This window comes from Calliphora vicina, chromosome 2, assembly GCF_958450345.1.
Source record: "Calliphora vicina chromosome 2, idCalVici1.1, whole genome shotgun sequence".
Taxonomy (NCBI): Eukaryota; Metazoa; Arthropoda; class Insecta; order Diptera; family Calliphoridae; genus Calliphora; species Calliphora vicina.
Genome location: NC_088781.1, coordinates 83,264,596 through 83,279,833, shown reverse-complemented (window position 1 = coordinate 83,279,833; position 15,238 = coordinate 83,264,596). Strand labels below are relative to the sequence as shown.

At 30.9% G+C, this 15,238-nt stretch overlaps 1 protein-coding gene across 1 annotated transcript in view; it reads left to right on the top strand.

The window, feature by feature from the left end:
* The window catches only part of ova (ovaries absent), a 391,912-nt gene that overhangs the window by 197,119 nt on the left and 179,555 nt on the right, over positions 1 to 15,238 (top strand). The window contains exon 4 of the mRNA XM_065501742.1: positions 4,738 to 4,902. Coding sequence (XP_065357814.1) covers positions 4,738 to 4,902 — 165 coding nt within the window. The remainder of the gene's footprint in view (positions 1 to 4,737; positions 4,903 to 15,238) is intronic.

Below are 15,238 nucleotides of genomic sequence, written 5' to 3'. Positions count from 1 at the left end.
TGCTCAATACCATGCTTTCATACCGCTTGTCGATGGAAGACTCAAATTAAAAAAGTTTTCTGCATCTACTCAATGCGATTTCTTTCCAAAGCCAAAAAAGAAGCCAGCAGCGAAATCAGTAGCTGAATCTAATAACGCCAAGAAAGGATTGACAAAAAAAAAGCAGCTAATAAAGGTGACAAATAAGGAGGATAAAAGTATGGATATTTGAAAATTTAAAAACTTCATAAATTAAGTGTAAAAATAGTTATTACATAAATTGATCTATTGTGATTAAGATTAAATTTTACTAAATTATTCATCTTTTTATTATTATGATTATTATTATTATATATTAAATTAATTATTATTACAAATAAATAACAAAATTAAATTATTCAACATTTCCATAGAAAAAAAGTGATTTTTATTCCTGAGGTTAACATATTATGGGTATTACAGTATCGAGGCTATGAAATTTTAGTTGGGTATGTTACATACCATCGGAAAGGCTAATGTGTCTAGTTTCTCTGCGTAAGTTTAATTTTTAAGGTTTACACACAAATATGAAGAAAATTAAGCAAATTTAAAAACCTTTGTCTTGAGTTACAAAACATTTATTTTGATAGATATCCCACTCGCATCCCACTAAGCGACCAAAAAGGTTTTAAAGGAAAAGACCTAAGCTTTCTTTTGAGAAAAAAAAATTAATAAAAAAAGAGTCCATTTTGGAAAAAAAAAAGTCAAAAAGGTTTTTGATTTTTCAAAAAAAAGTAAAAAATTGTATGTCTTGAGTTACAAAACATTTTTTTTATAGATATCCCACTCGCATCCCACTAAGCGACAAAAAGGGTGTTAAAGGAAAACACATAAGCTTTCTTCTGAGCAAAAAAAAATAATTAAAAAATGGGTCCATTTTTTTAAAAAAAAGTCAACAAAGTTTTTGATTTTGCAAAAAAATTCAAAAATTTTAAATCTTGAGTTACAAAATTTTTTTTTGATAGATATCCCACTCGCATCCCACTAAGCGACCATATAGGTCGCTTAGGAAAAGACCTAAGCTTACTTAAAAAAAATAAAAAAAAAAATAAAAAGGGCCCATTTTGAAAAAAAAAGTCAAAAATATTTTTGATTTAAAAAAAAAAATCAAAAATATTTTATTAAATTTTTTTAATTTTTTTTTTCGAAAGATTGCATAAATAGCTATCTATATGGGACACATTTTGCTAAGAACAATAGGTAATAAGTTATATGGATAAAAAAAACACCTGTTTGGCCAAAATGTCAAATTTTGACCTCCTATAACTCAGAGAGTTCTTGACCGATCTTGTTGAAAAATGGTGTCCGAATTACTATCCAATAGAACTAACATTGGTGCAAATTTCATCGCGATCGGAAGACATCGATTTCAAAAGTTGGTTCACTTGACGTGAAATGCCCCATATATATAGCCAAACTTGGTGATATGAAAATATTTATAACTTGGCACATTTTTATTATAACTTGGCACATTTCAAATCTTATATCTAATAATTATTATTTAATTAGTCCAGCCAGTGCCGGACGAAAAATTTTTGTATTCATGGTTGTTTTGGTTAAAATGGCATTCTTCCTTCTAGATTAGATCTGCTGTGTCCCTCCTTCTTAATCGAGTGTGGCCACTGTTATCTAATATGTTGCGGGCCAGCGGGTTTGGATGAACTTCAAGTTTTTATACCCTACACCACCATAGTGGGGAGGGTATTATGCGTTTGTGCAGATGTTTGTAACGCCCAAAAATATTAGTCTAACACTACCTTAAAGTATACCGATCGACTTAGAATCACTTTCTGAGTCGATTAAACGATGTCCGTCCGTCTGGTTGGCTGGCTGGCTGTCCATGTAAACCTTGTGCGCAGAGTACAGGTCGCAATTTTGAAGATATTTCGAGCAAATTTGGTACATATTACTTTTTCGGCCCAAGGTCCAAGCCTATTGAAACTGGCTGAAATCGGTCCATCTAGCCCCCATACAAAGTCCCCTCGAAATTGGACTTTATCGGTCATAAATGTTTAATTTGTGCATAAATCGCTTAAAAATGTTGGTATACACACAAAATTCAACATAGTTAACTTTCATATAGACATAAATCACACGACCTAATTTCAAGGTGATCGGTCCATAATTGGTCATAGCTCCCATATAAGGACCACTTCCGAAAATCACTCATGAATATAAATTATTGATATTTTAAAAGAAAAATATTTTTACTCATTTACTTGGTGTAGGGTATTATATGGTCGGGCTTGACCGACCATACTTTCTTACTTGTTTTTTAAATATTTTTGTACATTTTTCGAGACTTCAGTTTTCACAATGGGCACGTTTAGATCTTTGTGTATATTCGCGTTTTTGATATACCAGGGGGCAACTGTAATCATTCCTAGAAACTTGTTTTGGCGTCTTTGGATCTTTTCTACATTTGACGCTGAGGCCGTGCCCCATAACTGTATTCCATAACACCATATCGGTTTTATGATCATGTTATAAAGTAGAAGTTTACAATCTAAACTAAGCGTAAAGTTTCTGCCAATAAGCCAATTAATTTGAATTGATTTCAATTTCATTTGAGTCAACTTTGCATCTATATGACTTTTCCATGTAAGGCGACGATCGAGATGTATTCCGATTTATTTCACTTCCGATTGTTGAATTATTGTTTGGTTATTGATATGAATAGGGGGGCATGATTCTCTACGCAATGTAAATGTTATGTGTGTACATTTTTGCTCGTTGACTTTAATTTTCCATTGTTTTAACCATTTTTCTAATTCAAATATGTGGTTTTGTAAGTAACGAGACGCTTGTTGAGGGTTTTCATGAATGCTTAGAATAGCAGTATCATCAGCAAATGTTGATGTATGAGTGCGATTGTTAGTTGGCATATCAGACGAATATATCAAATATAAAAAAGGTCCCAGGATACTGCCTTGGGGGACTCCAGCTTCAATGGGTTGTGCAGTACTTAAAAAGTTTCCCTCTTTAACCTTAAATGTTCGACCAGTTAAATAGCTTTCCAACAGCTTATGTGTGTTTGCGGGTAAATTTTGACTAAGTAAGCATCTTGTTGCTGATCTTGTCCACACCAGGCGCTTTCTTGGGATTTAAATCAACAATAGCATTTTCGATCTCTCGAATCTCAAAACGTAGGGGTACGGCTGCTCCAAAATGGGGTGCAACAGGTGGCAACTCAATTGCTTCGTTTGATGTGTTCGGTGTAAATACTTTTTTTAAATGATTAACAAACAGATTCCCTTTTTCAGTATCATTTCTTGCCCAACCACCACTTGAATTTCGCAAGGGGGACTTACATATAACGGGTCTTTTAAGACTTTTTGTTGCTCGCCATAATGAGTAATCCGATTGCGGGGTTGCGTCCAGGCTTTCTAAATATTTATTCAATGATTCCATATTTCGAAATTCCAAGAGCTTTTTAAGTCTTTTTATACAATCTTTAAGCTTCGATTTTAGTTGGGGGGATCTGTGCAATTGCCACTCTCTGCGAAATCTTCTTTTTTCATTTAAGAGCCGTTCGACATTTGCTGAATTAATTCTATTATATCTGATTTGTCGGGGTGTTTGGGTAGCATGTTGAGCAGCCAGTTTGAGATTTTTATCGAAATTGATAAGAGAGTGATCGATGTTTTCTGGTGTTCTTAGCGGTATATTTTCCGAGCAATGTGTATTGAGGTATTTTTTATATTTGAGCCAATTTATTCTTGTGCCTGCCATCGCTAAATTACCAGTCGGGGATACAATTTCTAGGGGGCTCAATAAAGTAACAATAGTGGGTGAGTGATCTGAAGATAGTTCCAGCGAGGATTCAATTTGAATCATTTCTCTAGGGATATTTTTCATCACGCTAAAATCAATAACATCCGGTATTTTTCGTGGGTCAGTAGGCCAGTAAGTAGGTTGGCCGCTCGAAAGCACATTCAAATCCATTTTAGAAATTGTATCGAACAAAACACGACCTTTAGGGGTAATCAGTCGTGATCCCCAGAATGTGTGCTTAGCATTATAATCGCCAGCAGCCAGGAAACGGGGGCCTAGTGATTTAAAAATCTATTATATTGACTTTCTGTAATTGAAAATCTAGGGGGTGAGTATATCGATGAAATCACTAAGTTTCGATGAAAATCTTCAAGACAGATTGTAGTAGCTTGAAGATAATCTTCGCAAAAATCATACATTAAGTAGTGTTTGATTCGAGTTTTTATTAAAATTGCCGAGCCTCCGCATGCTCTACCTCTGGGATCTTTGGTGTCATATATTACATATCCATTTATTCAAAATGAACTTCTGGACGTCAATACGCATTTTTAACAAAGCTATTTTAGGCTTAAAATGTATTTTAACTAAATTGTATTTTAAACCTTAGAATATTTAACATTCTGTTTTAAACACAATTAATTTAAAAAATAGTTATCAATATGCATCAATTTAAAATATTTTCTACCACTTTCAAAATAAACAAACACTTTTATAAAATCGATATCTAACAAAAATAAATTTAATTTTTATTATACATACATATTTATTTACATTAATATATTACATTACATGAATAGGTGTGGTAATAATATAATGACACTTATCTAAGCAGTGTTTGACAATTTATTAATTCTTAAATAGAGAGATCCATTTTTTGATAAATGGTCAATTACTCCTGTATATCTAATACACTTTTTGTAATATAATGTTTTTTTCTCCTTTTAGTCATATGATCAGCCACAAAGACTTCGTAAGTGTCTTTTTCAGCAAAAGTCAAAGACCGAACACAATAGTCTTAATATACTTCAACAGATGGTGGAACCGGCTCCATTTGATATATATCTTTGCGATAACTGTGACGCGGAATTATATTCTAAAGAAGCAATATTGGTAAGAACATTTGTTTGTTTACTTCATTAACGGATATTTTCACCAACATTTATATGTTTAACTAAAAAGTTGACTAACTACCAGTTTGCTTAACGATAACTATTTAACTATAAGTTGTTAAATTTTTAATTTTCATCATCCTTTGGTTAGCTAACTTTAAAAAAATTGTTTTATAAGGGCAACTTATTGTTTTGATTTTGAAAACATACAATGTCAATCTATTTTTATTTATTATTTTGAAAATTTGTTTAATATTTTTATGAGAAAAAACCAAAACATAATACATATCGTCCTCTTGCCAACAAACATTACGTGTGTAATTTTTAAATCTTTCTTATATGGCCATCTGACCGGCATATAATTGCCAAACAATTCTCAAAAATTTTCATTGGTTAAAAAGTTATCAAAGAAATTAATGTGAATTTTTACATGGCATTCGTATAAAAAATCTTCTATAACAGATATAACATGTATGATCATATTGTTGTAACAGCTACAACTATACACTTTTCTAATCTTAGTGTTCAACATCGAGGTCAAGGCCAATTGGACTAAGTGAAGTAGGATTCTGTGGATAGTTAAGGCCCTAATTGTGTAAATCACTTGCGTTCAACGCTTCACCAACGCTGTTGTGAACGCGTAACAAAAAATATAAAATTTTATAAATCACTACGGCATTGCGTTTAGTCAACGCCGAAATATTACGATGTCACTTCAATTGTCAAATCTCTACGTAGCCGTGGTTTCCATTGTATAAAATTTATAAAATTTTATAAATCACTACAGCATTGCGTTTAGTCAACGCCGAAATATTACGATGTCACTTCAATTGTCAAATCTCTACGTAGCCGTGGTTTCCATTGTATAAGTTGATACTAAAATTTAAAATAAAAACATACAAAAAGATGTATTTATATCGTGTTGGCAATGCCGTAAGCAAACAGCTGTATGGCGTTTATTTACTTTTGAATCCATAAAATATTTGTTCAAAGAAGACACAAAAATATAACAAAATAAATATTAAAAACATAAAAGTGAAGTTTTCTGCTGGGGTAGAGAACGATACTTGTGGAAGCTCAGTACCGGAATTCTGTAACTTTTTAACGACAAAATTTTGTCGTTAACTTATCAAAATTCATAAGTTAACAATACTTGTCATTAAGAGATACTCCGAATTGAATTATACGGATTATTTTCGTTAAAAATAGTCGGTAAATAACGACATTTGTCAGGTTAACAACAAATAAAATGTTCTAGTTAAGCCATAACGATAATTGTTAGGAAGTTAGTTTTGTAACATAAATATTTGAAATAAGCCGTTCATTGAAAGTACGATTGGTCAACCTTTTTGTGTTCGTTAGATACAGACTGATTTGAGTTTTAAATATACAAATTAACTTGCCTTAATTATCATTTGCTTTTAAAAAATAGTATTCGAATTTTAAGAGCTACTTTTATATGTGGCATAATATCCTGGAGTGTATAATGTTTATCCCTATATTCATATATTCCAGGGCATAATATCCTGGAGTGTATAATGTTTATCCCTATATTCAAATTTCCTAGTGAGCAATTTATTTTGCGATGTGATACGAGTATAAACTTATATAAAAGCTAAAAAATCGTTTTTAAGACCGTTTTCTTAGAAGGAAATTCATCCGAATTTTTCGACGGTCCTTATAACAACAAATATCTAAATTCCGAATTAATGATCACTTGTGGTGGCATAGACATATGGATTACACTGGGTTACTTTGATTTTTAGAAAAAAAACTCTTGTTCTTCTGTTTTCAGCAGGTTTCGCGAATATATGTATTTGGGGGAGCTGGTGTTTGAGTTTTAAATATAAATGCGATTATTTATTCACACGACTACAATTTTATCTATCAACACGAAAATAAAGTGAACATTTTAATAAAAAAAAATATTTTTTTAATTTTAAAAATATTAAAACTTATATTTTTAACTATATTCGTCGTTAATATGTATTACCGAGAGAAATCGTTAACTTCAAATACTGAATATTAAATTCGTTAGAGCAACCGAAATTTTTCGTTACTTAACGACATCGGTAGGAGAATCCGAAGTTCCTCGCCAGGAATGGCCTAGAAATGCAGTAATCGATATTATCCGGAAGATTGAGTATTAGGGTGGAGCGATAATGTATGCAATTTTTTTTTTCATCGGCATAGCGATATAAAGTTGTCTTTTAATGAGTAAGCATTAAACAACCTTATGATTTATAAACTTTAGTTTATGTTGAATATAAATATTTTTATGTATTGTTAGGTTAATATAATTACATCCAATAATTAAAAAAAATAAATTTTTACTTGAAAAATTAAATTCATAGTTCATATGTTTTACAACCCACATTAAGCATATAACTAATTTTAGCGAAATTTTTGGCATACCACCACGTGATGGCCAATGTTGTATAAGTAATGAAAATCTATTTTATAGGTCATTTGGAATCAAAAACATCACGCACCAACACCAATTTCTAAAATAAATCAATTTTTTTTTTCCGAAAAATTATATAAATAAATTCATATTTTTTTTTGCAAGTGCGAGGGATACTTCCCTTACTTAAAAATTATCTTTTGAAGTATGTCCGCAGTTATTATTAAAATAAAATATATTGTATTTTAAAATAATTGAAAATATTTGATGAAAAACTTTATGGCGTTTGGTGCGTGAACTTTTTTAACAACCGCGAAAAAATAATACCGTGGTTTTTCATATTTTTTAATGCTCTATTCGACTATGCTATGCAAATTTGCATATTTGCCAAAATTGTCAATAGTTATATCCCTAACCCATATATGCCGAAATGGGTATTTTTATACCTAATCCACAATATCGTACTTGTAGCTTAGGAAGAGGGCCTATTGTCATTAAACAACCTTATGCTTTATAAACTTTAGTTTATGTTGAATATAAATATTTTTAAGTATTGTTAGGTCAATATAATTACATCCAATAATTAAAAAAAAAAAATTACTTGAAAAATTAAATTCATAGTTCATATGTTTTACAACCCACATATGCCGAAATGGGTATTTTTATACCTAATCCACAATATCGTACTTGTAGCTTAGGAAGAGGGCATATTGTCATTAAACAACCTTATGCTTTATTTGAGTATATTTAGGAGTTAAAAAAGCAACTTTTAGCAGATATTCCAAAGCGATTGCGAAAAAAAAGAAAATTCGCTCCACCCTATTGTGTATGCTTCCTATTATACTGGTGGGACATGTTTCCACGCACAAATCGCATTTAGCCTAAATGCCATTTTTCTGGCCATTAGATCTACAGGGATCCAGTTCAATATAGTAAAGATCGACTTTGTTGCAGTCGTTCTTAGAGCTCATGTTATCAGGATTATCATTCTCCTTAAAACCCAGATAGTTCACTTGCACTTCCTTGTGTCAACTATAAGATTGACTGATTAAATAATTCTCGATACGCTTTTATTTTAATTAAAACAAAACATTTATTATTTTAAAAAACCTAAATTAATTATTCAATTCATTAAAATACTTCGCGTTCAACAACTGTGTTGAGGTGAGAAGCTGGGTGAAGGGGGAAAAGGCTGGATAATTGGAAGAGATGTTCAAACTCTCTGAGCCGAAACAAACTTGTTTAGATTTTGTTACTCAGAACAATTGGACAAATGAATATGGACAATAGAAAGAAATAAAACAAAATAATTAGGATATTTTCGAATTATTTATTCAATTGCTTGAAGGATGGATTCTTACCAAGTAGAAGAAGTAGGAGTAATACAGCGATGTGAACAGGTTAGAGTTAGATTTGTATCTCTCCCAAAAAGAAGTATTTACGACTCTACGATTAATTTAGTACTTAATGACAAGTGGAAGTATACTGCAACATATAACATTCTGCATTTATATATATTGTGGGAAAATAGGAATTGCAGGGAAGTGGGGAAAATCGCTAAGTGTTGTTTTTGGCGTAAACATTCCGCCCGCCTTGCAGTATACAGGTAGGAAGAAAATGGAATACATTGTCGTAAATACTTGTTTTTGCTGTGAGGAAAACTTAGAAATTAATATTAGTAATTCAAGAAATTTGGAAATTAGGATTACATTTCAAATGATAAAATAAATAGTACGATATTATAGAATTCAGTATTCTAAATTAAATATAAAATCAAGGATAAATTCAAGTTAGTTTGTTTTCATTTTGCTTATTGATACTACTAAAGTGCGTTGGAATGGAAAAACTAAATCAGAGTGCTTTGTGTCGTGATTTTCGGTAAATATTACGAGTTTCGTTAAATAGAAAATGAAAACGCAATATTAAATAGATATGAGAAAGGAATTGGAAAACATAAGATATAGTACGAATTTCACGGAGAAAATAGAAACTCAAATCTGAAATATTCAATTTTGGATAATATGCAAAATGGATTTTTACATTAGGAATATTCTTTGTGTTGGATGCTATTAAGTGACTGGATCTCTTAATACCATTAGCTATTCGGATGTATAACGCGGCTGCATATGCTTTCTCTGAAACATTGCGAAACCCATGGAGTTGGATTTCAGCGTTAGGAATATTATTCTGATTCGGTGAAAACGGCTTGTCTCTCTTGGTACCTTCATTGCAGATCGTTTGTAGCAGGATTTTTGATAGATTTTCTGATAATGGTTGCTTCCAATTAAGTTCAGGATAAATTTTCGGAAGAGGTTGTTTATCATTTTCCATCCAAATTCTAATAGGAAATCCACCAGGAATGAACCCTTTTTTCTTCTTGGATAGAGACAGCATCGGCATATATACATTTATGGAGAATATGACTAACTTTTGGATAAGTAGCCCCTTGGAGTAAAGTCCGTATAGCTAGGTAAGGCGAGGAATTAACGCCGAAAGTCACTGTTGATTCGTAATTTTGGACAATTACGTATGGATTATTATGGATAAAAGTATGCTTCAGATCGACTAGGATTTGTCGATCCAATTTTTGGACATCTGCATACTTGGAGAAACGACCATTTGGATTTAGTAGATTTAAGACATTTTGTAGAATCGGATTAGCATGAAGGATATCATGAGCACTTAAATCATTAGCAGTTAGAAATGACTCAGTGCCAGTAGCGCGTAGTTGGGAATGTGTATCTAAAATGTACTGCGGAAACATTTTGAACATACAAACCAAATCAATATATTCCTCAACTAAGCTTTTGTAAATAGATTTCAAGTGAGAATTATGGAATTGAGATATTGTCTTTTCTGAAAGCTTCGATAATCTGTTTGGAGATGGCTTGGGAGTAACATCCTTAATGGGGTGAGATACATTTCGGTTATTTAGATTACATACAGCAGTATAACAATCGTCACTTAATTTATTATTCAGAAAATCCGCTAATTCCCAATTACGTGAAATCTCTTTGTAAAAAGAGACTTGGCAAAAATTTTAAATTAAAGGAGGAGTAGCGACATTGGACAAAGATTCAGTTAGGATAAAGTGACGAATTTCGACCGTTGCTGTATCCAGTAAAACACCTTTGGAATTCAAGGAAAAACTAGATTGAACCATATCAGCTCCGGAACTACTAGCGGACTGTATATTATTTGAATTAGGTTGAAGGGGAGCTGAATCAATATCAAGATTTGAATTGGAACTAGAACTGGAGGAATATTCTTGCATGGATATTTCGGAATCTTCATGGAGTAAGGTGTTATGCCTTTTGTTACAATGGAAACAACTATTTTTGCTATAACAGTTTCGGACTGAATGAGTTTTCGAGAAACAATTGACGCACAAACTTTGACGTCTTATCTCATTGAAGCGCTCAGAATAAGTCATTTGCAAAAACATTGGACATTTGCGTATTGGATGATGTTCGTTAGGACATCATTGACATTTGGACGAATTATTTAACTTTTTAGAATTTGATTCTGAAGGTTGGAAAGCAGTTGCACGAATTTCGGAAACGGAGGTCTGTCTGATGGAAGCTGGTGGAAAAGCTGTAGAAATTGTTTCACATTCGACTGGAGACTGTACACCAAAGGTATCAGACAATTCGGACAACTTTGTAAGAATATTACAATAAGTAATGTATGTATTTTTGTATTTTTCCCTAAATGTCTTCTCTTCATTATCATTGTCGAACAAAAATGTGCCATATACTGATTTTATGCGACTCCATGTTGACATCAGTTCGGATTTGTGGACCTCAATCGCATGAATAGAATTTATATGATATCAATTATCATTATAATCAGCATCAAATTCAACAATGCTATCGGCAAGACAATGGAAACGATTGAGAGACATATTGGAAAACGGAAAAATATAACCAGCATTTGGACAAAATAATGGAATCTATCGAAATAGGATTTTCTCAAACTCGAAAAATTACAGAAATATTCCAAGAATTGTAAGAAAAATCAATTAATTGTTTAATGCCGTTGGAAAAAATAAATATTTCGGAAAATATTTGTTTGAAGAATTAATTGTTTTACAGAACTGGATTGTTAAAATCAACTGATCACAACTTTTTTTGGAAAACAACAACAATGCAACTAGAATTTGTTTACAATTGTAAGTCGATTAACCCTTTGGAGTACAGGAAAATAATATTGATTCATTATAGAACTAGAATATTGATTCATTATAGAACTATGGAAAAAGGAACGACAAATAAATTTTAAGAGTTATTTGTTGTATACAGAAATTTGTGGAAAAAATTATTTATGGAAATAAATATTATTTGTACAAATGTATTAAATTAATTAATTTATTGAACAACAACCGTAAATATTTTCATGAATTATATCAATTAATTTAATAAATTAAATTTAAACATAAATAAAATCAGTAAAAAATGTTGAAAATAATTTACAAAAATTGTATGCACCCACCGGTCACACAAGGGTTAATGATGATCAGTTGCGTATTGTAAGAATGTAGGAGAAAAAGAAAATATGAAGAAATTGTGTTGTGTTGATGTACATACGCACAAACAAGTATATTTATGGGAAGGCTTGTAACCACGCATAAACAAGTGCAATGCTTGTTAGTGTGATATACAAACGGACAAACGTATGTAAGTTATAGGATTGAGAACTGTACAATATTAATAATGAGAAATAATATTGTTTGGAAAGAATCAAAACAAATTGTTAAGAGAAAGTATTAAGGAAAATTGAAGTGTGAAGAATATTTTTCGATGGGAGGAAATAAATTAACCAAGAAGCATACTAGCATACAGTAATTGAAATGCAATTGAACCACGAACAATTTAAAAGAGAATTGAGCTGTAAGAGATTACTCGGAGTTGAAATGGAATATTTATCAAATAAATATATTGGAGCCAAAAGAAATGAAATGGAGCAAATATACACGACAAAAACGAAAGAAATACCCTACGAAGGGTCACTAGAAAAGGAACAATTGTCGGTATATTTGTTGCGTACTACAAATGAAGTAAAAACTCTCGTTAATCTTTCACAGCGTATTTATGTAGTGTGAAACAATGTCGATGTTTACATGTAAATTTTATTTTTATGAAATTCAATTGCCGTCGGCTTTTTGATTTATTTTTATTTTGGACAACTATTTTTCACTTCACTAACACTCTTATTTAGCACTTTGTAACAAATATAACCAATGCAAAATATAATGAAAAACAAACTAACCAGAGTTATTGTCGAAGAGAATAGATGGAAAACTATTTCTTGATAGGAACTCCACAATAACTGAGTGAAATCTCAGAGAATAAGATGAAAATCTTCCAATATAAATCCGGTGAAGGGGGAAAAGGCTGGATAATTGGAAGAGATGTTCAAACTCTCTGAGCCGAAACAAACTTGTTTAGATTTTGTTAATCAGAACAATTGGACAAATGAATATGGAAAATAGAAAGAAATAAAACAAAATAATTAGGATATTTTCGAATTATTTATTCAATTGCTTGAAGGATGGATTCTTACCAAGTAGAAGAAGTAGGAGTAATACAGCGATGTGAACAGGTTAGAGTTAGATTTGTATCTCTCCCAAAAAGAAGTATTTAAGACTCTACGATTAATTTAGTACTTAATGACAAGTGGAAGTATACTTTAAGAAAAAATTAATGAATAAAAAAATGATTTGCCTCAAGAAAATTATTCTCAAAAATTAATTTTTTTAAAAATGAGTTTAACCCATTCCCAGCCATTGTACCTGCTTGAGTACAGAAAAAAGGCTATATTCAAATACTCATAAATTTTTTAACAAGATAAATTTGACAACTTTTTTTGTGATTTTGCATTCAACACACTGTGCTTTTAAACATCAAACATAAAAATTTTAAAAAAATAATACGCTTAAGGTATATTTTGTCCTGTTTTTATAATGCTACATCATTTTTTGGAATATTAGCGAGGTTAGTAACAATTGAGCTGCGGAGAGCAAACACAGTTTTACGAAAGCAAGAGTTTTTTATAATTTTATGATGTAGAGTTATTATGTGTACATTTTATAAAAATGTATAAGAAAAATATTTTTTTGGGACAAAGTTGTGTGATGGGGAAAATCGGTGTACCCAATTGGGTACAATGGCTTGATATGTATTATTTTTTTTAAGATTTTTCTTACGCTAAAATAGAATTTCAGAACATCAAAACGTGAAGTTTTTAATGCAAATGTTTTAAAAACTAGATTTTTTGGAAAAATATGAGCACCACAATTTTGATAGCTATTATTTTATCAGATCCGGATTGAAATATGGATGAAGATGAAGGTGTTGCTGACGACTTTGTTAGAGATCGCATGTACTAGGTGAAATATAAGTATTTTGTGACAGTGATAGCGACGACGATGTTCCACTTGAGATGTTCTGACAGAAAATAATGCCCTCAAGATCAAGCAAAACAAATTCTATTTGGATACTATTTTTTGAACAATGAGTTCAATATTATTTCATACTTGAATGGGAAAAGGTTATTAGTTTAATCATTTAGCAGACTTGCATTTATGAATCGCAAGCTAATAAAAAATCCCCTACGATGGGGTGAATGTCATAACAGAATAAGATGGTTGTCTGAACAATGCGATATTGCGATGTGTTGAAAAAGTAATGTTTTAAAAATGTTCACACATTATAAAAATAGCATACACTTTACGCCATTGTACCCATTCAGGTACAGCCCCAAAAACACGTTTCCTAATTTTTTTTTTAATTTTCTATGTTCTTTGACCGTATTTTAGTTTAAATAAATAAATGAATTTAAAAATTTTTCATTTTAAATGGTCTTGGTTTTTAATGGGTTAAATTGTTGTTTTCTGAGTTCTTTGGCATATTCAAAATTTGGCAGTAGTAAAATTTTTATAAAACATTTCGACTAAAATTATTTTTTATTTTTAAAAAAAAAAATCAAAAATTACAAAAGCATGTTTAAAAAAAATCGTACATTTTTGTATTTTGTTTATTCTTAACATATAGAGTTTTTAAAAGGGCCGTGAAAAGATTAGTGCCAACTTTTTGCCACATCTTAAAAAAAATGCATTTTAAAATAGGTCTAAATTCACAATTTGTACCTAAATTTGTTAAAAGCGATATGAAATAATATTAATATCTTAAATTCAATTAAAGAAATTTTGAAAATTTATTATATGGAAATCAAATTGGGCACCACATCTTAACCAGAGTTCTCTAATCTATATATATAAAAGAGTAACGTTACTGACTCACTGACTGACTGATTCATCATCGCACAGCCCAAACGACTGAAGCTAGAATCATGAAATTTTAACTGTGGGTTCCTCCCTCCCCAAAACGATCCGATAAGAAGGGATTTTGGGAATTTGAACGTTTAGGGGGTAAAAAATGGTAAAAACGGGTAAATTCGGTAACCTTATATCTTAAAAACTAATAAAGATACAAAAAAACTTAAAATTGCTTGTTACTCCATTTAAAAAATAATCTGACAGGTGTTTCGTACTTTTTCGAAATTCGAAACTTTTAGGGGAGAAAACCGGTAAAAACTGTATTTTGGTACTTTTTTTGCTCCCTATGTATCTTTTAAACCAATAAACATAGAAACAAATTTTAAATCGTATTCTTTAACTAACAAAAAATAAAAAATATAAGTTTGGTACTTTTTGGAAATTCGAACCTTTAAGGGATAAAAATTGTGTTTATTGTTGGTACTTTTTCATAAAATATGTTTTTCTATAATTTGACATAGACATACGAATATTTTATTATGAGCTCCCACCACGATACAGAAATTTATTTGAATTAAATTTTACCAAAGCAATGGGGTTAAAAAATGTACCAAAAAGGGGATAAAATCGGGAAAATACATTTTATTTGAAATTATT